Below are 26,272 nucleotides of genomic sequence, written 5' to 3'. Positions count from 1 at the left end.
ATTGGAAAGGGATTAAAAGATATGTGTGGGCATGTTTGTGTGCATTTGTGTGTGTGTGGTTGGTATGTGAGAGAGATCAGTACATGGCTTGACTATAAAGTGTGTCCTTTAGCTTCACAGAAACATTTGTGAGCTTATTTAACAAGGCAATCACAGACACAGAATAGAAGCACGACTTTGGCATTCAACAGTGTGTTTCCAATGGGCTTTATAAAGAGATAAATACAGTTGCTTCTAAAATCAAGGTACATCTAGAATTCAGAGATGAATTCAGTCAATGGAGCAGGTTAACCATCCACATTCCACCCCAAACATTTTTCTCCCTATTAATAATAGAAGCTTAAAATTTTCAATGTGGAGTTCAGTCATGGGGACTCAAATCAGAAAGGTCAAAATTTTCTCATGCAAAACAACAAGAAGAGAATAAATCAAATTTTAATAGAAATTTAAAAAGCCCAGGGAAAACAACTCACAGTTTTTATATTGAGCAATATTGTCACCTGAAGCATTTCAACTTGTATTCTTTTACAGGAGAAATTAAGGTACTGATAGATTTCTGAATGGAGAAATGGAAAGAAAATTGGAGAATGGATGGTCCAGGTTTCCATTGCTTCCAATGAGGTGTCATGTTCCAGTGAGGTCATTTCCTGACTTCAAAGCATTCATCTGAACTGCCTCAGTCAGCCCTAGTGGTTATAACCTGATGTTTCTTGCAAGACACACTGATCTCTACTTATTCTACTTTTCAGCTGCTCAAGTCCGCGATGAAGAGAAGTCCAGGTCTCTCTGACTATCTTTGGGCCTGGACCCTCCTTCTGAGCACGTTGACTGGAAGAAGGTGGGGACACTTTATTTTAAATCTGCATGAGAATTTCTGTAACTTTTCATTTATTCCATTAGGGGGAAGACAATTGTCCATGGATGAATTCATGACTAAGGGAATTAAAAAAAAAAAAAAAAAAAACTTAAGTGCAATAAAATTCCAGCTAAGACTAAAGAGTAGTAAGGAAAAATAAACATCTTATTTGCATGTCAGTTAGAATACACTTACTAAGACTTTGTTAAGAAATGTATTAATTTAACATTTGAGTCCTGGATTGAACTTTTCACTATTCGGTTGTAACTGAAAAAAAACATGCGGTTTCCTAATTCATAGAAAAAGTTCCCCCAATTAATGTCTGCATACCATGCACTCTGATTTTCCAAAAAGAAAAATTTTAGCCAATTTAAGGATCATAGGATAATTTGTGAATATATAGAAGTGGAAAGTTTAACATAATATTTTTAATTTGAAAATCATGCCTCTATGAATACATGTGCATACTTTGTTTCAAAACTATATTTATATAACCAATAAAGGTGGAATATACTAAATAAATATTTACAAACATTACGTAAAATCAAACTTATCTAATTAAGCATAACTATTTTATATAAAAGTTAAAGGAAATATTAATGTTTAAGCATATTCAAAATATGATCAATGATGCAATCAAGACTATAAGATATTATAGTAAAATTATATGACCAAATACTTGAGAGTGATTTTTTGTTTGCTTGAATATTTCTTGTGTACTTGATTCCTGTAGCCCATAAGAACTTATTAAACTAGATCTAAAAACCTGAGTTTCTTCAAATGTAACGGAAAGTGAATCTTTAGTAGTGAAAGAGAGAAATAGAGTATCCTGGAAAGATCTGTGAATTTGGAGGCATGTTTTCTAATTGAGAAGTTGTCTATTATTATTTTTTTGGCATTTCGTATAGTATATATGACTACCAGATGAGCAAGACATACATTACTGTCAGATACTCTTAATTTGAGAAGTTAAATGATCTTCACTGCTTTTGAAAAATTATATGAAGTGTTACTATTGTAATGACCTGTAGATGGAGTTAGTGCACAGTGTTTTATTCTATAGTGCTTCATATGGAATAAAAATCAGGTACTGTAACTGACATTTCTCCTCAAAATATACATTCTGTTTAGGAAACACAGTGGTGGCATGGATAATTTATTACCAGATAAATAATTTTGATATTTTTTCTAAGGTTTTACTTTGACAATTACAGTTTGTCATAGTCAATTAGAAGCAAAGATGAAGTGCCTGATTAGAAAAAAAATCACACAAAAGAGAGATTTCTATCCTAAAAGGGACAGGGGAGCTAATATTCTTGGGACAAGGGGAGATCTCCTTTGGTATTTGCACTTCAATGCAAGAAATTTGTGAAAACACTTATAAGACAAAACCAGAGAGAAAAACATTTCCTGAATTGTATATGAGCTGTAAAAACTTAGGGAATGCAGGTAAAGGTAATAGACAGCTCTTATTCTAAGGTTTGTGCAAACAACTTAACTGCACTCTGTGTTGTCATCCCATCTCACTGTTTCCTCCTTGCTATTTTATTACTTTCTTCTTGAGAGCTGTCTATCAGGAGTTCATAACAGCTTAAGGTGTGCTTACATTTCTTTTCCATCTTTATCAAGATGACCTTCCAATACCCTTGAAAGATGCAAGCATAGCAGTCAGTTTTGTGACAATGAGTTTTTGTAAATAATTGCATTCAGAAAACTATTTCTTGCCATCTGTCAATGAGACATACTGGAAGATACAGAACTCATTGAAAATTTGATTTAAAAAAAGATGTTTAATTTTACTGAAAAAGAGTAAGCCCTCAATCTGTGTGATATTAATGTTGAATTTAGCAGAATAAAAAATTGTTTCATGAGGACACACTTAACATATTTAATATCCTGGATAACTTTTCATTTTTAATAACTTTATTAAAATAAAACTTTCAGAAAAAAAGGCCTTTGCATTTGACTAATACAAAATCAATTACCTGCAAAACAGTGTTTTCAAAATGATACTTTGTATTTCTTGCTACTGTCAAATAAATTCTTCTTTAGAATGTTAATACTTATTAGTAATAAGAACACACAAGAGTGAAATAAAAAGTGTATTAAGTAGGAAATATGAAAGACAGATTTGTAGAAGTTCCTTAGTTTATACCCTATATTCATGTATTTTTTTACTCAAGGTCAGAGCTATCATTGAAATTTATCAGTGAGTGTGATCCATCCTAAGATAGAAAATGCTTCTCTCAAAGGATTTTGGAAATGTCATGCTAATCATTACATAAAATATGATTCAAGGAGCATAGACAGTAATGCAGTTGATAAAAGAAACAGTATATGAATTGTGGTCAAGACGTGGTTGAAAATCAAAGACTGATAATGAGATGAGATACAAGCTACATCCTCAAACAGTACAATTTAAGTAGAAATAATTATTTCTATACAAAAACATGGAGATAAAGTTTTGCTTAAAAGTTGAACAAAGCTGGGTTCTAGAATGAGCTTTGTTTACAAATTGCTGTCTTCTTAAACACTAAAGCTTTGCTACAGTTTATAAACCATAAATTAAGACTATTGAACTTTCTCTTTTTCAAGGACTCTTTCATGTGTAAGGCCAGCAATGACAAAAAACTCAATTAGGTAACTGATCAGATAATTTTTTTTTTAAATTGGAGCATAAATCTTAAGATGAATGAAATTTTGAACATTAGTTAAAATATAATTAATGTAAACATATTTTTATCTTCTTCTCATCTAAATATCTTAAAAGAATATGAAAAAAAAATCAAAACAGATCCTTAGGATCTGGAAGAAAAAATGATAGGTAAAACTTAGGGTTTTGCTACATGTTAAATTAAAAACAAAACCATTTTTATAAATATCTTTTACTGCCTGGCTCTCTTGCTCTCTTTCTCACGCACACACACATTTTAATTTGAGAAGTTTCCCAGCTTTTTTCTAATATGTGTGAATATTTTTGCTTGCTCAGAGAAGATACACATTATGACATAATATTATGCTGAGAATTCAGAAAGTAAGGAGGTAGTATTCATTTCCTCTATTCTCCCTTCCATATTTAGAAAAAAAAAATCAGGGCTGGGAATGTAGCTCAGTGGTAGAGTGCTTGCCTAGTATGCATGAAGCACTTGGTTCAATCCCCAGTTCTGGAAAAAAAAAAATAGCAGGAGGAATTTTCAAAGATTCAATAGAAAGAAAAGTAGGAAAACCTAGGAAAATCTTGATCAGAAAGAAGTTCCAGTGGAAACATGTATCTAACTCAGACACTGCTTATCTTTATGCTACTTCCAGCTTCGGACAGCCCTCGCTACAAGATGAACTTAAAGACAACACCACTGTCTTCACTAGGATTTTGGACCGACTCTTAGATGGCTATGACAATCGCCTGAGACCAGGCTTGGGAGGTGGGTTGTGTTACTGTATTTTTTTATTTTAAAGAATAATATGAAAATCTTTTTAATGATAGCCTTGTTTTCCCTTTAAGTGTTAAAATAATGAGAATGGTACCATGTAGTTTAATGATTAATCCTATTTTAATAGATTGCTCAGTGTTAATTCAATTCCCTATGATAGTTGTGTCCACCTAACTTTATGGATCAAAAGATGCAAAGTTCTCATAATGATATGAAAGAGATATTACATTTATTTGGCAAACACAATGTTTTCTTATAATTTGATTATACAGGGAAAGCAATGGGAAGGACACTGTCCCTTCCAGTTTAAAGACTACATCAGCCTCACCTGTTTTTGCTAAGTCTGCATTGAATTCATACAGGATACACTGAATCTGTTGCCTTAAACGTTTATATATATTGATCCACTGTGTTATGCTAGATTACCATCATCTCTAGGATCAAAGGTGAATGAGATAAATGGTAGTGTTTTTTTAACCATACATTTGAACTTACAACCTAATTTTCTGTAGTGATTTTTTTTTTTTTTGGAATATCAATTCATTGGTAATACTGAAGAATTTATGCTAAGGAAGAAAGTAGAACTTATTACTATACATAAATATGTATAACAATAAGAATTAATTGTTCCAAAAATTATACATCTATTTGAATAAAATTGAATAAAATAATCAAACTATTATACTTGGTTAAACAAAAATTACTGAAACCAAGTCAGAATATTGTAAGAGTAAAACAAGTAAAGCAAGAATATTAATTATCTTGTTTGAAGTCACAGAGGACAACAATATTAGAATCTTTGACTCCCAGCTTTAGCTGATATGGCACCTTTTCCAAAGCACCTGTAGAAACTAATAGTAATATTTAAATAGTAACTAAATGGCAATAATAACAAAGACACCTCTTCTGCATTTAGACAGCACAGATAAACAGTGAGTAAGAAGCTTAAGACTCAAGCACTGATTTTACAACCAAATAGAGTAGCATGGATTTAGAATCATTTAAAAAATGTTTTGTGTAGTGTAATCACAGAGATGTGCATCATGGGTCTATTTTCAAGCAGCTAAATGTCATTACTGTCTTAGAGGTTTAAGAGAAACTGCTTTTTAAAACTCACAACTAAAATGTATGTCAAAGGTCTTACCAGGTGTCCATTCTTATCTATTTCAAATTTCATATGTAGGACATGCTACACAAATTTCATCAGACTTCTTCTACCCTTAGTTTTCATTCAGTTGAAAAAAAAAAAAAAAAAAACATCTTAGGGGCTGGGGTTGTGGTTCAGTGGTAGAGTGCTCATCTCCCATGAGTAAGGCACTGGGTTCTATCCTCAGCACCACATAAAAATAAATAAAATAAAGGTATTGTGCCCATCTACAACTAAGAAAAATATTTTTTAAAAAATCCTAAAGTTGCTAGACTCAGGTGAAGGTGCCTGTAGTCTCTGCTGATCAGTAGGGTCCCTTGAGCTGAGGGACCTCAGTAGGCTGAGGCAGTAGGGTCCCTTGAGCCCAGTAATTTGAGGCCAGATTGTGGAATATGAGACCCTGTCTCCAAAAAGAAAAACAAACTGGACCTCGGGTATCACAAAATGAGAGAGCATGATTGTGTACATATGTTGATATAATGTCTATGAATACATAACATCAGCATTGGCTCCAAGGAAATTTCTCTTGATGCATAAAATCTGAAGTAAATTATAAAGACTGCATATAGAGGAGGTATATACAGAACTAAGGAATGGGTTACTGATGTAAGTTTTTAAAAAGTAAGACTTATGAAAGTTCATAAAAATGTGTATAATTCCTTCACTGAATCTCGTTCCTGATGCATATCACTCCCTACAAAATGAGCAGAATTTTATAACATTTATAAAGAATTTCCTTTCATCCTACTTCAGGAAATTCTGTTTAATATTTTAATGTGTGCACATGAATATCCTCTGAAAGATTTGTATGTAGTTTTCAGTTTGTTGGACAATTTTATGTTTATACAATCACCTTCTTCAAGGATCAGCTGAATATTTGTATGATAGTTCTAAATATAAATAACAAGCCATGATTGTTAATATTTATTTAACTGTATGTAACTCTTTAATAACTGTATGCATTAATTCAGTATTCAAACATAGTCTGAGCAGGAACCATTTCCTTATATGTATACCTAGACCATGGAGAACCATGGATTTGTGGAGTTGTAAACCAAGCTAAGCATAGATTGAAAAGCTAATTTTCAGGACTTGCAACACTAGGAGATTTGCTTCCAGAAATGACTACATTAATTCATCTTTTAACATTACTGTTTTGGAATATATTTTTATTTCCTTAGATTGCCATGCATTTCTGTCAATTTAAGTGTGACATGGATTCTGATAAATTCCTGTTGCAAAAATAATCTCCTTCCTTTTACTTTTTGATGTGAGTCATTGGCTTTCAGACAAAAAACAAAACAAACAAACAAACAAAAAACCCAAACTATTATATACTTGAATAATTATCATTAGTTACTAAGAGGGTAAAAGATTCCTTTCAGTTGATTCATGATCACAGCTAGGACAGCCTCATCTTGCCGTCTGCTTTCTTTATTATGACAAAAGTCTGATTTTTATAAAAATAACAAAACTCTTCAAAAAGCATGGATATTTTGTTCAGAAAATATGATAACCCAAGACTCCAGAATATTATAAGAAATTGTTGTATGTGCACATTCATCATGACTCGTTTTCTAGAAACACAATGCATCAGAAGTGTAGCATTGCTCCTTAGGGATGTGCGCTGTGGGTACAAACCAGGACCTAAGTACGTAAAGGGGTGGATTCAGATAATAGAAACCAGCTGGCAGATATTGCAACAGTATTGGAAAAGGCTATTTTTTTCAGTGTCAAGAGACAGCCTATGAAGGTGAAAATATAAGGATAACATAAAAAGAGATATCCTGGAAAGTTTTTTTTTTTTTTTTTTGTAATTTTTGTTTCAGTTGTAGATGGACACAGTACCTTCACTTTATTTATTTTAACATGATGCTGAGGATCAAACTCAGTGCCTCACGTGTGTGAGGCAAGTGCTCTACCACGGCTCCACAACCCCAGTGCAGGATTTCTTTTCTTTTTTCTTTCTTTCTTTTTTTTTAAGGTGGGAGAGTTAAAACAGATTAGATTAGATTATGTGGAATTTTAAATTTAATATACTAGAAAAATCTAAAGAGAAAACTCAACCAGGTTTATATTTTAAGCACAAAGTAAATGAAGAAAATTTTAAATAAACTCTAATTAAAATCATCAGTAGCCAGAAAACACAAATTGGGATTGTGTATCACTGTTTAATTCACTCTCATTTATTATATTCTTCTTTGGTGACACAATATGAAGGGCTGCTTTCTCTTTGCAACGAGGAACTGAAAACTATTTTTGAAAAATCTTGTCTAAAACAAGGTCAGCTTGTAGAAGAATGATATAGCTGGGTAGAAGTCAGAAAAATGGGAAGATAAAAAAGTAAAAGTTCAGGAAAAAAGGAGAGAAACAAAAAGATAGAAGTAAGGATTCTGAATAAGGCAAATTGAGAGGGGTTGAGGTCTTGGAGAGAAACAGATGAAACTATAAAGCAGAGGAATCCATTAGGATGGATAGACACAAGGGCACAGGGATCATCAAGACTTCTCTTTTTACTTTCAATCATGACCAAACCAAAATTTCTCTGAGTGAACTCATTGTCCCAAGGTTCCTCCTATTACTTGTGCTTATAATAAATAGAGGAAGCCTGTATATGCTCTAGCTTCATGAAAAATTAAATAATACTTCTGCTGAACTGCACACATCTAGGTGAATTTATTTCACCTTCATATAGGTTCCTTCCACACTTTGGGAATAGGAAAAGGTAATCATAAACACACCCAAAGCTTAATCCTGAAGAAACACTGCAGGTTGTCAAAGACAAATAAGACCCTTCCAATGACGTCCTTTCCTTCTTCTTTATCCTTCTGTATGTACCACCTATAGTTTAAGATGTGCCAGAATCCTGTGTGAGCCAGGGTGAGCGCAGTCATCATCCAGGTCATGTCACAAAGCTAAGAGTTCCCCTTCCTCCTGTGCATGAGCTCAGTCTCCCTCATCTAGCTCTCAAAAGACATGTTCTTCTATAACCAAATTCATTTCACTTCTCTAAAAACAAATTAGGAAAAAAATCATCCAGTTTTAGGTGGAACAAAAATAGGATGGACTTGTAGGGATTGCAGAAGAACTTTCCCCCGACTCCATCCCTGTTTATGGTAGTTCCCGGAAAAACTGTCATTACTGCTAAATTCAATTTTAAATCTGATTTTAGTAAATGATGTATAGAACAATGGATGCCTTTCAAAGTTGTTATCATCAAACCACGTCGATGAAGATGGCCAGGGAAAGAGAGATGAATGTGTAAAAGTACCCAGAGGGATGGGTGGCCAAGTGGATAAGGAAGTGAATAGGATTGTAAGTAGAGAATGGAACTTACCCTACTGTACACTTCATAATATTTACAGTTTTCTTTTTTTGTGTGCTGTAAATGTTATAGATTTGACTGTTTTGATTGTTTTTGTTTTAGATTTTGCTTAAGCAAATCTAAACAAATAATTGGGAGAAGGCTCTAGAGCAATTGAAATCTAAGCAGTTAATTGAAAGTGTAAGAAGAACATTTGCAGCTGAAATTTCCTCTCAAAGATTTTAGCACTAAAATATTATTTAAAAAAATAATCTATGCCTCCAAACAGACATTCTCTTTATAATTTACCTTATCTTGGATTATTCATACTCTTATAAAACCTTTTGGCCTAATCTTTAGCCCAATTATTGGAAGATACCTCCATTTTAAACAACAAGATCCCACAACTCCTAAAATGAGTCAAAGCAGTTGAAAATTCTCTGCAGCTGGCAAATGACTTTTTATCTTTTTTTCTTTTTAGGTAATTAGTCTTGACCTTGGGTTGTGTTTCTTTATTTTAAAAAAGGTTAAAAAAATGGAAAGTTGAGAGTGCTGAAAAATTAACTTTTGAGAATTATTTTATTTTTACTTATTTATTTTTTTTGCAAATTTGTAAAGCTTGGGTCACTAGAGAATTGGGAAAGAAATACAGCTTTATACTTTTTAAAACTGAAATTTAGTCTACCTCCACTTTATAAAATGTCATTAAAACATTTTTTATTATTATTTTGCATCCCATGTGATATTGAGATCAGAAAGAAGAGTCATATTCATTTTTAATATGTTTTTAGTCATGATGAACCTGTATTTAATTTATTTATTTGTATGTGGTACTGAGAATTGAACCCAGGACCTCACACGTGCCAGGCAAACACTCTACCACTGAGCCACAACCTCAGCCCCTCATATTCATGTTTAACTAAGCTTAAAACATGCATTTTCTGCTTATATTAAAAGCCAGAATTTCAAAAATAGAGAGGACAAAGATATTTTTGTCACGCTATATTACTGTTAGATAAAATAAAAGAATTCCACTTATAATATCTGTAAAAATAAGATATAAACATTTTTGGGTTATCCAATCCCTTTTTCTTGTTGTTGTTATAGTTATTATTATTATTATTCCAGAAAATAGCCTTCAGTATTCTGTTTTAAAATTCAACTCACAAGCATCCTTCTTTTTGAAACTACTGTATTTTAATGTAGGGTGTAGAGCAGCTGCTCAGACTTTGGCAAATTCAACCCAGTTTCACAAAAATACTATATCAAAACATTTTATAACTCAGTTGAGTTTCACAGAAAAGACAACTACCAAAAACCCAAGAAGAACTGTTAAAATGAACAGAAAGCACCTTTTTAACCTTCTCTGGCCAAGCTCTCTAGCCAGTTCATGAATCTAGCTTTTGCAATATATCCAACTTAGATACCCAAAGGAATGTTCTAGCTTGTGTATGAAACTTTCTACTCTCACCATTTCTGTTGTTTATAAAGTAGTTTCCAAGAATTTCTTGAGATAAAATAAAGCCATTGATACTACTCAAGTTTAAAGGCCAGTCTCAGTAAATGGCTATAGTTTCTATTCTCCTGCATCTATTCTGGACCTTTTAATAGTTTCTATTTCCCATCTTGATTCTAGTACCAACATGGGATCTTTAAAACAGGTTTTTTTTTTTCTATATACTATTGACTTTTTTTTTCCTGGCATAATCTAAAAATCTGTATTTGGAAAACTCTGTGTGGTACCTAAGACAAGAATGTCATTGCTAAACATAACAGACTGTTATTTGTGGAAAATTTAACAGAAAACAAAGACCTAAAGTGATAGAATATTCCTCCTAGATTTTTATATTAGCATTCTCACATCACTAAAATACTATGCCAGAAATCATAATGCTTTAAAACCATAATAAATTGTACAATTTAGGTCAAAGTTGATATAGACCCAAAGAAACCCATCAAGGTTAAGTTTAGCCCTTTCTCAGTAGAAACTGTTCATGTTATAATGTAAGGAGGGAAGGCAGAAATTTCTCAGTGAAAATGGAATAAATGCCTATGACAAAATTGACCTTTCTTCCTTGAGATGCTTATATCATCTGTGTTCTTAGAATTCAAAAACACAAAAGGCAGGATTGATGAGGCATCTTGAAGCTTCACTGTCTATCTAATATCCCAACTTAGCAGCTGAGTATTAGAGCCAAAATTAAGTAGCTCTATATATCAATCAGGGAATATATGCCAATATTCTAGGGCATTAAGAGAATAAAAACAAAGAACAGGGAGCAAAAAACATTGCTCCAGGCAGGTTGGCCAGGTGCTAGAACATTGCCAAATCCATTGAAATATACATTGATGTTTATGTGGGAGCCCAGGGTACTTTCACTTTCCAAACAAGAACATTTTAAAGTAGGAATTTGAGATAAATTTTATTATGATTATTAACATTAGTCCATTTGGCCTCCATGTGGTGTCTGTCTCTATGGATTAATAGAGTAGCTTAAAGGAAGCAATAGATCTTCCTAAGTTATGGGTCCCTGGAACCTGGTCTAGTGAATATTACTCTTTGAGTTCCTTAATTAATAGCATTTCCAGTGAAAACATTCCAGTGCCACATTAAACAAATTGTGGTGATAGGTATTGTTAACATATACCAACTACAATTCTCTCCTCTTTGTTTTCCATTTCACTTCTTTTATTAAAGTCTTACCATCCATTATCTACATAGCTTCCTCTATCTTTCTAAACTGCAAGTAACATCATGTTACTTCAGTACCCAAAGGCTTCCTGCAGCATTAGAATAAAGGTCAGTGGCTTTCTGAAATATGCAAGACTCTTCAAATGTGGTCCCACTTGTCTCAAGAGCATCATCGTGTACCATAATCATTTGCATCACTGCTGCAGATATAGCCCACCTTCTCTTTCTTAAACATGACACATTTATTCTGACGTAAGATCCTTTGTTTTGATTTATCTTCCTTGATGCCATTACTAGATCTGCCCATGAATGACTTTTCCTCATCTTTCAGATCTCAGTTCAAGGACATTCTTTCAGAATACTTTAAAATTATCTGAATTTAATTAGAATAATCTGTGTTTATATGTCTATGCACACCTATATTTAAAATTATACCTATTTGTACCCACCTACCTACCTACCTACCTACCCAATATATGGAAAAATATGTTTTCCCTAAGAAACGCTCTGAGGTATGCTAGAGAAGGAGCATATTCACTTTCGTTCATTATTATATCACTGTGACTTAGCATTGTGCCTAGCTGGGACCCAGAAAATGCTAAATAAACATTCATTGACTAAATTAACACACCCAACAAATGCTTCTCAAAGTGTTTTTGGCATTGCAATTTTATTCAACCTTCACACCAAAACTATGTATTCAACTGTATAGGTATTTCGATATTCAAAGAATGAGAAAATAGATTCGGAGAGATTACAGGATTGTACCTAAAAATCATGCAGCTTGTTCTCAAGGGAAATCAGAGTTAAAACCTGAGCACTTAGAATCTTAATCCAATGTGCTTACTACTTACTTTAATATACTGCTTTTCTCATTTATACCTCTGATACTAATCATCTTTCTGAATTATCACTTCAAAACATCTGTTATTTCAATACTTATCAACAGGATATCAACATTGTAGGAAATTCCTAGTAAAAACAGTTCTGCTGTCTAGTAGTTAGAATATATAATATAGCACTTGAGCATGTTTATACATATGCTTGTATGTATCTGTACATAAGAAACATAGCATTGAATGAATGGGTGTGGTTGTTTAAGGACTGAATATGATTGATTTATCATCAGACACTTTACACATTTATTATTTTGAACTATTTCCAACAATTTTAATAGCACTCATCATATCATAATTTCATGATCCTATTTTGTATAACTCTTTTCCATATTTTCCCCTTGACAACTTGAACATATATGTACATTTATACTTATCTGTCATCTTTCATTTATGCTGGACATGGAAAGATTAGCATAAAGAAAATATCATTGAAAAAATTCTTTGATAAGTTATTTGTTTTTATTTTACTTGATATCAATTTTTAAAGAGTTTCCTAGTCACATAAGGAGTTCAGTCATATATAGATTTGGCTATGTCTATAATTATTTTACCTAATTTTCATTTGACTTTCCTGACTCATGTTGTATGCTCTTAAAGAGAATACATAGAAGCACAAAAACATGTTGACTTTTCACCATGTAATCTACAGAAAGGTCTTGTGTACCTTCCAGGTATATCTAATAACACTTTAGAGTCTGGTGCTAAGTCAAACAATTCTTGGTATTAAGAAAACATGATTTAGATTCTAATGTTCGTTAAGAGATGGAGATAATGATAGGTGTTAGATAATAGATATTCTGTGGGAATCTTGAAGATAGCTCATGGAGAGCAGTAAACTTTCCCAGCCCTCGAGAAAAGGAAGATTCCTCAAAAATTTCCGTACATCTCAACTATAGCATATAATATGAGAATATTCTCCTTTTAGAACTGGTCCTGGGCCTAACAAGGTCTTAATTTGAAGCCACCATTTCTTTACCAAGAAGGGAAGTTACCCATGCCGCTGCTATTTGCAATTTTGCTGAAATTCATTCATAATACTCTCTCGAACATTTGCACTTGGGATTGTAAACCTCCTGTCTTAAAGCAGGATGACCCCACAGAGCACTCAGGGAGTTCCTGGTGCGTTACAGGGAAAGATTTATTTTGGCCGGAACTATCCCTTGTCAATGAAATTATATTGATCTGAGAGAGAATGTGGTTTGAGAAAAATCATGAAGTATAGATTTGAATAAAGCGTGAATTTATTTATTTATTATTTACTTATTTATCCAGGGATTTTTTTTTCTCACATCTGAGTTTTCTAAACTTACACTATGACTTTTTTGTTTGTTTGTTTTGTTTTTTACCAAAACCATGATGTATTATATTGTCCTCCAATTTACTCTAAAGCTTTGGTAACATTTTAAAGTAGCATTCCCCAGTCACTTGGGGAAACAGAAAAAAAAAAAACTGACTATATTTTCTTAAAACATAATTTCTTAGAAACATTAAGATGTTAATGTTGAATCCTCCACAGGAAATAGGCAATATGCAGAGTTTTCCTCTTATGGAAACTTGTTCCAGTGGGCATTCACTGTAACAGCTGATACAAAAAATCAAAGAAAATTGTTTGGGTATGTAACAAGGGAAGTACATTAGAAGGGAGAGCGAGGAAAGTGGTTGCTCTCTTCCTGTAGTTATCCTGGCCCTGCAGGAACAGAGAGGCATGCAGAGCCTTGTTTCACTCTGTTTTTACCCCTCTTCTGCCCTCCCTCACCCCTCCCATTTAGTCATTGACTGGTCACTGCAGTCCCTCACATACATCCTTAAGTTCTCTGACATGGAATGTTTCTTAATGTTTGGAAGAGAAAGAGAAAAACATACAGAACAAGAATGCATCTGTGATTAAAGTCCTCGGTGACAAGGTCATTTCGGAGACTTGTGATATAGGGGCTCTGGGTCAGAGTCTTTGCCTTGGAATATTGTAAAGGTGTGTTTTGGAATGTCTCAGATGCAAGTGGCTGGTATGAAATAAGATGAAGTATCTGAAGGCAGTGAACCAGTATGGTAAATAAGTTTAGGGCCAAGAATAGATAAAAGATGAAAAAATAAAAGAATTAAAAGTGAAGTTATAGTCATTTATGTAAATTGCTTTCCATTTATGCCTAATCTCTGTATGGCATAGTAACAATTATGCATGGCAATAAATGTTTCTAAACTTAACCATGTTCCATGTCCTGTTTGGTTCAATAATCTTTATAAATAGGCTTTTAATTTGCTGCTTTTGTAGCGTGGTCATCTATTAACAATCTAAAAACAATAGAGGGAAAATGACCCATACATTTGTTAAACGGACACTTCACTTCTTCAGGGCACTTTTTCATGCAAAATAATACAAAAGAGTTGCTCTAAAACACCTGGTGGGCCAATTTTTTAAAACTAGCTATCCCAAGGTATTTCTTTATAATGTAGAACTGTGCTTTCCCACAGGCAAGAAATAGAATGATGAAGTTTTCCAAGAGAGATGCCTCAGGCAACCATGCATGTATAAGTTTGAAGATGGGATCAATAGGTATCTTTTAAATGAGCATGCATCTCAAATAAAAAAATAAAATGAAAAGAATGGACAAAATTTTGATTACATCCATGTTACTAAGTTCCATAGGATATTTACTATTAATCTTATGTTTCATAATCAGGAAAAAACAAAAACTAAACCTTGGAAGCAAAGTGAGGTTGAGTCAACTAATTATAAAAATAGTAAAACAGGAACATTTGATCATATCAAGGTCAGGGGATAATTTTGATATTAATTCTCCCCTTGGTCTGTTTCAGAAGTATTTAATTTCAGGAAGTTGATCTATGAATGATGAGAAACAAACTTATTTCCAATAAGGGGAAGATTTGGTACAAAATAATTTAGCATGAAAATATGCCCACATCATTATTTCTTGTCATGTTTCTGTTCTTTTTCATACCAATAAATGTGTATTTTATTATATCAAAGAAAATTCTAGTGATGGCTCTTTTACTTGATCTACAAATGAAAATGCTGAAAGATAAAAGGGAAAATGAATTTATTTAATATGATATATTCTAGCTTTTATGAATAGGTGGCATAGATTTTCTTTTTTTTTTAATTGAAAAGTGTTTCTGATATTCTAATACAATGTGAGCTCTTGATGAAGTCTTAAGAAATAAAGATGTTTTAACTAGGTAAATGTGTTAGTCTAGTAAAAAAATATGTAGAGAGCAAGAGTGTAATATTGAAAGAGGCATCCATACTGAGAGAGAGATATCTATTGGGGAAATGCTTGAGGGCACAAGAGCAAGGACCTTACTGTGGACAGAGTGTGAGAGAACTGAGACTCACTGTGACAACTGTGTCTCTCAATCCATGCTGAGTTACTGCAGCATGTTGATATTAAGGTTGGAAGTGAGCTCTAAATAGACAACTCTACTTTCTTTGTCATAAGCTATGTCTTTGAATTGTTTAAAGGGTAAATCCCAGATAATTTCTGTGTCAAGGGGCTTATTTGAACATTTTGGAGCCTGTGAAAGTTTTTGCAGAAAACAAAAAAAAAAAAAAAAAAAAAAAAAACATTAGATTCGTTATTAAAGGGAATATCTCCAACTCCAAAAAAGTTTGATCAATTGAGATATGCATACTGTGTAGCATATGACATGACCTCTTTGCTAGGAATTTATGCTAAAAGTCTTAACTTTTCACAAGTGAGTTGAAGGAAACAGGCTCTTTTAATTTTCAAGGGAATTTATTTTTGCACTTAAAGGATAATGTTTTTAATGTTCTATGCCAGAGATACAAAGATACTGACAAATCAACTGTTTAAGACAGTAGACTGTTATTTCTCAGAGCTAAGGTGAAAATTACAGAGTCATATTTCTCATTCTCACCCCTCAACAAATTGTTTCTTTTTCTGCAAGCAACATTTTTTTTTCAATTTCTTGATAAGTGACTGTATTTCTTTGGAAGTGTTTGTGTTGAGTTTGTCAGAGAACTACAATAAATATGTTTTATTGGTTGATATATATGCCATCAGAGGCCCATATAATAAAATTACATTGAACATGAAATGAGTTAAATGAATTTTTTCTATGCCATAATATGTTCTACTTATCCTCAAAATTGAAAATATTTACATAGGTTGTCATATTTTTCCCAGGGAGGAATACAGATAATTTGGTTAAGATTTAGTGCAAGAAAGCAATCATTTATAAAACATTCTCTTGAGATCTTAAAGAGTTAATAAAGCTTGCCATAACATAGTATATACATCCCAAGAGTAGCCTACATACCTGCAGGATCTGTCTAGCTGTGTAACAATATTTAAACTTATGGCATACTCCTATGCTAATGGAATAAGAAGTGGTTTAGTATTATTTAGGCACCTTTGTCCATTCCTGAAGAAGTCATTAGGAAGCAGCTGAGTTCTCCATAAAGTCTGCTTCCCAACGTGGCATATTTAGACTCTATTCTCCATTGAAAATATTAACTGTGAAATTTCATGTGTAAGCAGTAAATTATCAGGACTACACAGTGGACCAATTTTAGAAATAGCTAATCAAAGCCAATAAATTTCCCATTTGGGTGTGAGTATGTGGTGGTGAGATCTAATAAGAGCTGTTGATAGACACTCACTGGCCCAATTTCCTGCTTCATCAGAGCGTGTAACTGAAGTGAAGACTGACATCTTCGTTACCAGTTTCGGACCCGTTTCAGACCACGATATGGTAAGTGACACAGCATCTTCAGTATATTTTAAATTTAAGTTTTGAAAAAATGAATTGAATAAGTACTTATGGAACAAGTTGAAAAGCTTGAATATTTCTTTTTGTCTCTGTGTATAAGATACCTGATATTGTGTGTATTTGTATATGTATATATTCTATATAACCATTTTCTTCCCAGATCAGTGTTATTTACATGGTTCTTAACCACATTTGTCTTCCTTTTCCTACATCCCTTGGGGTGACTACTTTGTCTTGATTTGTGTTCTGGGAGTCATGTGCAAGTTCTCTTTCACTTAGGTGCCATGTTGATTCTAGGATATTGTGTTTTTCAGGTAGCTAGTAATGTTTACAGAATAACCATTGCTGTTGTGGTTTCTGAATTAATTTTGGCTCTAAAGAGGAAATGCATATAAAAGTTGAGTGAATACTTGACCAGAACTAGGCAGAAAAAATAGTTAAAATAAAATACACTAGTGTTTACTGTTTGGATTCATTACAAAAAAGATTCACCAAATTATTACCAAAAGTGCAAATCAAATGGATATATACCTGTCCTTTCTCTTCTCCATTCAAATAAATTAACGTGAATTCCTAGCCCATCTGATCAGAGGTGGTAAGTCAGTAGAGAATTGCAGATGTTATATAATATTCTGAATTCACAACAGCCAAGCTTCTACATAAGGAAAGCATCATAGAGGACAGGAAGATATACTATTATGAATATTTCAAAGACATAGTAACAGGAATTATTTTTTTTAAATGCCTCTTGGTTGGTGTTTAGTGTAAAAGTCTTTTGATTTCAAAGTAGCTCAGAGTGAGTCAGGATAAAAGTTACAGAATTATTCAGGTCAAACTCAAACCTTTTCTAGCTGTCTTCCACATAATCCACAAATGATTTTGTCATACCTCCTCACCTGTTAACAATTTTCTTCCTATGAGGCAATCAATCTTGGAGGCTGCTAGGACCAGTTCTAGGATTCAGACTGGCAGAATTCAAATCTCACCACCAGCAGTAGCATGTCCTTGGGCAAATTGCTTACACATCTAAGGCATCACTCAAATGAGATTTTTTTTCATCTTAGAATAAATGCATACAATAGGATTTTTGATACAACATCAGCCTTATGGTTATTTTGAACATTTTATATACAGCCTTTGGTCAAACATCAAATAGGAATAACACTTTCAAAGCCAGGGACCTGCCTACTGCTTAAAACTTGTGAATCAGACTACATTTGATTTCTGCTTTCAAAGGATCAAATTGGCCATAGGTTTGCCACTGATTGACTAAGTGACTAGTGGAAATTGTACCTGATCACTTTGCTTTAGGAGATCAATTTTTTAAACCATGTTATGAAAGAATGGTGCATAAAAAGAAGCAGTATGATTTAGAGGCAATCAAAATTAGAAGGCAGAATGACAAAGCTATTTTTCAAAACAGGGAAAGCTTTGTAGGACTTAAAATGAAAACTAATGAAATACCTAATTAATAACAGTAGCCACAACAGCATTTACCATCATAGAATGCTCACAATACATTAGGCACTATGCAAAAGCTTTACAAATCATGTTTAATCTAATTCTCATTGCAAACATTTTACCCAAATATTAATCATATTCACATTTTCTAGAGAAGGAAAGTGACCCATTAGCTAACTGTAGCAACTAGATTCCAGTCTATCCACCCCTACGGGAGTCGTGGTTCCCAAGGCATCTGACTTCATCTGGAATAGAAAACAAAATTAGGACAACTCCTTAACTTTATTTTAAAAAACATTAATTGGCCATCAAGCAACACATTCCCAGGGCACTAGGTTGTGACAGAAATATCCAGGCAGCATAATCATGGAGCCTTGTTTTTCGTAGTGCTTAAAATGTATTAACTCAAAGCACACACAGATGGTAATAAAGGGTACAAGCGATAACACTTCAATACAATATTTATTTAGGAACATAGCGGATGTTTTGTCCCAGATCTTCAGAATAAGGCTCATGTTCGCCAGAGACCTACTTTACTGAATGGAGTAACTCAGAGTTTTTACTTGTGTGTGCTGGAACCCAGAAACTAGAAAAAAAAATTCAGCAGACTTTGCTATTTGTTCAGACTCTTTTCCATGGAGTTCCTTCATTTGCATGCTGCTTTATTTTGGCATGATCATGATCATCACCTACCTTCTCATTTTCTTTAGGATCCCTGATCTAATATATATATATATATATATATATATATATATATATATATATATATATATATATCCCAGCTACATAGAAATCTAATAAAATTTTGTGTTGATAAAATAATGAGACAAAGAATAATTTCTAATGTATACTATGAGCTTCCTATATTCTAGAAATTCTATTCACATGTAGTGACTCACTTCTTACAATTGTCAACTTAAATTTTCCTACTTTCATAGGTTAGAACATGGCGATGTAGGGTACAAAATTCCTGGAGGTAGGTTAGCCAGCAAGTTTAAAATTTATATTCATATTCATAATATCTAATTTTATAAATCTTCACCACCCCCCCTTCTTATCCCAAGTTCTGAGTAAGGGGGTTTGTCCATCTTGGTCAAGATACCCAATCTTGAGCTAATGAATTCTGGTGATTGGAACAAGGTTTTGCTATATAAATCGCTACTAGGAGCCACCTACTGCTGCCATGGTAATCATGCAAGGGTAGTTCTTAGAAAATGGGAGGCTAAATATTTACACTCTTGATTAGGCCGGAGCTGATCACCATCAACTGCTTTGATTTCAGTTTTCAATTCTACTTGTAATACAGTGGAAAATGGAAATCAACCTTAGGCAGTTAGTGTTGCTTTGTGTGCATTTGTGACTAGTATAGTATTTGAAGACAGCCTATGTGAAATGAAGTGTCTGCCACTAACAGAGGTAATCAAGCAAAGCTGGCTGTAAACATGATAAACATAAAAACATTAGGCCTTGGGCAAATTTTGATATAATTTTCTTAATTTTGGCGGGGGGGGGGGGCGGTCATTGCATTTGGGATATACTTTGAATAAATTTGCTTAGAAATTCATTTTAAGTTTATTTAATACTTAAGTTTATTTAATTTATTAAAAATCTCATTGGACCTAGCAAACAAATGAACAAAATGTTAAAGTTCATGGTAATGTGTTCAGATTAGACATTCCTGGAATTTTCATTTATAAGTGGCCATTCTCTCTGTTATTGACAAGTCTTAAGAAGTTCAATCAGATAGATGGAGCTTATGTAGCAGGTTGTGATAAAATAAATATCCTCATCTATTATATTCCTACTTCATATGCTTGTCTGCTGTTCAGAAAGAAGAACATGCTGGACTCAGACTAGAAATTCAGTCTCGTTATTTCCAGGACAACACTGCTTCCCTATATCACTTCCTGGTATAATTCAGTCTCTTCCCCATTTTTCTCCATGGAAAATCACCATTGTATGTCCATCCTACTATTCCATGAGTTTCTCTGACAATACTGAGCCTAAATCGTTTTCCCTCTGCTGAATTTAGCAATGCTTAACCAGTGTTTAGAGTAAATCCTATCTCGTATCACAATGACATTCACCTGACACTTCCAGATACAGAAAAACCTTACCAGCAAACAAGGTAACTTGTCTTGCCCACATCAACAGAACGGCATCACGTAATGGGTCTTTCTTTGTGTCTCAGTCAACAATTAGCAATGCTTTTGTTGCATTACAAACCATCCACCAATAATTGTGGGTTTCTTGATCAGCAAGGACTCAGCAATATCAAAAATGTGCCAGAAGGAGGAACTTCCATTCAGGTTTTGCCCAGTCTTGCTTAAATCCTGGGAAAGAGACAGGTGGTTAAATTTGTGCACAAAATGCCTAAAGACACACATTATTTATCTTGTACATCCTAAAGATGATATGTGTAAGATTTGGAAAAACAGCTGCTTGCAGATGCATCAGTGCTTAGAGGATTAGGAAAATGTAGCATGGTGTTTTCAAGTTAGTCCTTTTTCCGGTTTTGAGCATGGGAAGATTAATGGAGAATGTAGTGATCTTTATTTCCAACCATTGAGTTCCAAATTTAGTGCCAGTGTAGCAAGACCTGCAAGGACGATGAATATTACCCTTTTCAATTTTAGGAGCTTGTAAGTCAAATTGCTTGTTTTCAGATTAGCAGATGTTTGTCTCTGGGTATGGCCCTAAGAAATGCTGTGTTTATTCAAATAAATAGATTCCCTGGCTGTGAATGATGATAAGCCTCACACATTTTTCATGTGACTTAGACACACATACTATCACAAACATACACTTACAACCCTGCACATACTCTATATTCTTCTTCCCTTTTTTGGGAAGTGGAAATGGATTCCTTATTTTTCAAAATCTTCTGCATTGTGTAGGACAATAGAAAAACTGAAAGTCTATATACAGAGATTTGGAATTCTCTATATATTATCTGTGAAAATAAAATGTTTACCTAGCCAAACAGAAGATGGGATCTTTACACCTAAATTAGACCTGTGATTGACAGGTTTGGGTGTGACATTTTCAGAGACCATGGGAGATTCTCCAAAAGACTACACTTTGTCTATGTGGCTGCAAATATTTAATTTAAATATTTTCCTACACATGATATCCTTTAGCATTAGATTGTGTTTTAGCAGTCTTATGTTCTATTTCTTTCAGTGGTTGGCATAGTGCGGCAGAGTTCACTTCCTTTTGTGTATTTCAGGAGAGAATTGGAAACATTTTCCTATCACAAAGAAATCTATCATATATTATAGGTATTTAAAAAAATATTTTACACCAACCAGTGATTCACCTGACACTAATATGTACATACTACCACAGTTTACTAAAACATCATCTAGCTCACATTTGTCTTCTAAAGTTAGAAGAATTACGCATTGTTTGTCAGATATTTGCATTGCAAATCACAGCACAGTAAACTCTGCCATTTTTCAAAATTACCTAGGAATATACAATAGATGTGTTTTTCCGTCAAAGCTGGAAGGACGAGAGATTAAAATTTAAAGGACCCATGACAGTTCTCCGGTTAAACAACCTAATGGCAAGTAAGATCTGGACTCCAGATACCTTTTTTCACAACGGAAAGAAGTCTGTGGCGCATAACATGACAATGCCCAACAAACTACTGCGGATCACAGAGGACGGCACCTTACTGTACACCATGAGGTGAGCCCAGTGGCACTTTAGCCTTGAACTTTCTGTGCTTCCCTTCCAACTGTAGGCAACCCTCAAGCTGAGGTGCCACAGTGGGACACTGATTTTCAAGTTTTTCAACCTTGAAAATTACTCTTCTCTGAAATCTTAGTCTACTGGAATATTGGGGAAGCATGAATATGTTAAAAATGATTATATAAAATGAGAAAAAATGTTTGTAGTATGTATTAGATAATACAATACAGAACAATATATCCCTCTGATCTTCTCTAATTCTATATGAGGAACTGACTTCCTTTCCTCACTAAAACTTCGTGAAGTTCAACTGTTCAGCAAGGTCTAAATTAAATTTCTGAAAGTGATCTAATGGTGTAGATTGGAAAAATCTTTCTACTCAGAAGAACAAAAAATAAGAAATAGAGAATGTTAAAGAATTCTTAAAGGAAAATATAAATTTATATGAAAATACATACATGAAATAGTACATGCATTTTCAAGTGGTATTGATAGATATTCTTAATTTTGCTTAAGCTGAAGACTATACATATATTGTATATTATATAGTACATATATATACATTTTTTTCTGGTATATAAATATTTCTCCCTTTTCAAGATGATTACAAAATTCAGCATCTAGAATGTCCTCTATGTTTAAGGTTGAATGAAGGGAGCACAAATCAAAAGAAGTTTTCATTATTTTAAAGAAACATCTTAAATAAATATTTTAAATAAAAACATGAGGTGTTAAAGAATATTCCCTATTTATGGAAAATTTTGAATTGTCCGGGACTCATTCTTGGGAGCAGCGGTATTTCATTTCCAGATGACTTGCTAGAATGATGTTTTCATAGACCTACCTGACCAACATCCGGTTATTCCTTTGGTATAAAAAAGTAATAGAGGCAAAATTCTCAATTTAGTGGGTAGTATTCAGCATGAGAATAGCGTGATATTTTGCCCTTAGAGAAAACTGCTTCCAGGATACCTATCTTTTCAAATACAAACATCCAAATGGAAAAGAAAAACTGTTTTAAAAGCCAGTTAGATATTAGACCCAACTATTAAAGTGTAATACAACTTCAGAATGAAAAACAAAACAAACAAAAAACAAATAAAAAAACACCAAAAACTAAATATATGTGAAATTTGAGATGTTGTCCGTTGGTGACAAAGACAAACGACAATAAAACAAACGAACAAGCAAACAAAACATGCATTTGCTTTGGAACCTAATTCTAGTGTTCATTCCTCCCAGAAGATGATTTTCTGGGCAAGGATTTGCACATGCTGACTAGTTTATGATAATGGTTTTCTGATGAATGTAAAGTTCTTCATCAATAACCAGCATATTACTGCCATCTCCTAAATTTCTCACCACCTTTGCTAACAAGTTACTGCTTGAGCAGTTTGATTTAAGAATGCAATTTAGTCATTAACCTATACATTTCATATTTGCTGTAATCAGTGTTATACTCACTTAATAATTTCACTGGCTATAAAGACATCCCACCACATTTTTTAGTGACTTAATAATATGGGTTATGAAAACTTGCCAAAATCATATAAAGAAAATGAATATAAATTCCTTCATTATTCTACAAATGGAGAGCAAATGTATTTCAGTGAATTTCTTTCCTTGACATCCTTTTTTATTTTTTTTAAACATGACTAGAAATTAGTTCCCCAGAACATCCCAGAGATTACAGAGAAGCACAGCCGAGACCTGGCTCCAACTTGGCCATAGGTTTGAAAATAAAACTAACCGGCTGGAATATAATGATGTCATGTAGAAATTCTCAAGAAAACTTTAATCTCAGCCTCACAAAACCTGAAGACACTTCCTCCTTCCCCCATTCCTTCTTTGGTTGATGCATTTGATGATACTTAGGGAAGGAGACAGAGCCTCATTTAGGGCAGGAGGATTTTACTTCTCTTCCTTGATCTTGATGTCTACTTCCCAACGCAGGATGAATTAGTGTTTATGCTTGTATTTTTTAAGTTTTATTTTATTTTTTGTTGACACACAATAGTTACATATTTTAGGGGGTTCATTGTGATGTTTCAATACACATACTCATTTTGTAATCATCAAATGAGGGTAAATAGCATACCTCATTATGAATATATATCTGCTTATATTTACTTTAATTCTCAAAAATTTTGCTCTAGCCAGGTGGATTAGTGGATGATACTTATTAGGAGAACTTGGGCAATGCTTGCCCATTGCATAAAACCAAATATTGCCTCTTTTCTCAAAGCAAATAAGAAATGAATAGAATTCTGTCATTGTTGTAAATAATTATTTTTAGATGTTAGATTATGAACAAATTAGCATGATCTATAGTTTATGCCTGTCTCTCCTGTTTTATTCATATCTCTGCTACTGTTAATAGCATCTAACTCAGATTGTTGGCGAGAGTTTAACCTACAGAGCTTTTGTTTGTGTCCTGTTCTTTCTCTTAATTAACAAGGCTGACGGTGAGAGCTGAGTGCCCAATGCATTTGGAGGACTTCCCCATGGATGCCCATGCCTGCCCACTGAAATTTGGAAGCTGTGAGTAAATTTACTTCACAGTTTCTTTACTCTTTTTTTTTTTTGCTTTTTTATTTGTTTATCTGTTTTAATTAGTTATACATGACAGTAGAATGCACTTATAAACTTTCATGTATCATACATAGATGGGATATCATTTCTCATTTTTCTGAGTATGCATATTATAGAATCACATTGGTCATACAGTCACATACATACATACAGTAATAATATCTGTTTCATTCTACTATTTTTCTTATCCCCTGCCTTCCCCTCCTTTCACTTCCCTCTACCTAATCTAAGGTAATGTTACTTTTTTTGTATTACGATTCTTAATACACATAAATACCATGCTTTTTGTATTTCTGTTTGTATATAAAATATGTTAAAAGGGGAATAACAAGAATGGTGGAATGTGATGGTCATCATTATACAAAGTACATGTATAAAGACTTGAATTGGATGTCAACATTTTCTTTACTCTTAAGAGAGTTTATTAAGAGACTGCTAATTAGTTATATCTGTTAGGGAGACACATAGGCATCAAGAAGCTTCAAAAAGCAATATGCTGGGCTGGGGATATAGCTCAGCTGGTAGAGTGCTCGCCTAGTGTGCACAAGGCCCTGGGTTCAATCCAATCCCCAGCACCAAAAAAAAAAAAAAAAAAAAAGGAAAAGAAAGAAGCAACCTGCTACAGGGATGTCCTATAAGTAGTAATCCCTGTTTTCCTGTAAGTAGTAATTAAAAAATGTGTTTTTTTTCAAGTATCATTTTATTTTTAATTGACACATACTAATTTTACATATATATGTATGTATATATATATATATATATATATATATATATATATATATATATACATACATATATATATTTAGGGGGCTTACTGTGATGTCTCAATGCGCATACACATTGTGTAATAATCATTCAGGCTAATTAGGATACCTCTCACCTCATAATGCAAGTATTTATTTGCTTTTATCTATTTTAATTCTCAAAAGTTTTGCTATAGTCAGGTGGACTGGTAGATAACTTTCTAATACTATTTCAGAGCAATTCTCTGTCTAGCAGACTATACAGTATAGATTAAGGTATTTAGTGGAAAAATTCTATTTTTGTTGAAAAGGTATTCTTGAGAAAAGAATGGAGTATGAGGCTTGTACTTCATGGATAACATATTCCTCTTAATAAACAGAGATTATTCATTGTGTATCATTACTGGCAGTGTCTGGTCTTAAGAATAATTACAAGTGGGAAATACTAGTAGGCAGCAAAGAACAATATGCAAGTTTCTCCTTACTAATGAAGGCTGCCTTTATGGAGATTTCTAGAAAATAATCTATTCTCATAGTTCTTAAATCTTTCTGGATTGGTTGGGACATTGCATAGAATTCATGAATATGCTCATACTTTTGATGGGCCTCTAGATATATCTCCTTCATGATGACTTTCTGGGTTTCTGCTGTTTGAAGACACTTCAGTGCATCTGAGAGGAGCCAAGAGAACAGTGGCCTGGA

The 26,272-nt window shown here is 33.4% G+C and overlaps 1 protein-coding gene across 1 annotated transcript in view; it reads left to right on the top strand.

Annotated features, from left to right (window-relative positions):
- Window positions 1-764: 764 nt before the first annotated feature.
- Gabra1 (gamma-aminobutyric acid type A receptor subunit alpha1) overlaps window positions 765-26,272 on the top strand; it is a 48,540-nt gene continuing 23,032 nt past the window's right edge. Inside the window, exons 1-5 of the mRNA XM_027938702.2 lie at window positions 765-838; window positions 4,166-4,278; window positions 16,993-17,060; window positions 22,012-22,232; window positions 24,694-24,776. Of these exons, the coding sequence (XP_027794503.1) occupies window positions 765-838; window positions 4,166-4,278; window positions 16,993-17,060; window positions 22,012-22,232; window positions 24,694-24,776 (559 nt within the window). The remainder of the gene's footprint in view (window positions 839-4,165; window positions 4,279-16,992; window positions 17,061-22,011; window positions 22,233-24,693; window positions 24,777-26,272) is intronic.

The sequence above is a fragment of the Marmota flaviventris genome, chromosome 5, assembly GCF_047511675.1.
Source record: "Marmota flaviventris isolate mMarFla1 chromosome 5, mMarFla1.hap1, whole genome shotgun sequence".
NCBI lineage: Eukaryota > Metazoa > Chordata > Mammalia > Rodentia > Sciuridae > Marmota > Marmota flaviventris.
This window is presented reverse-complemented; position numbering and strand designations above follow the sequence as displayed.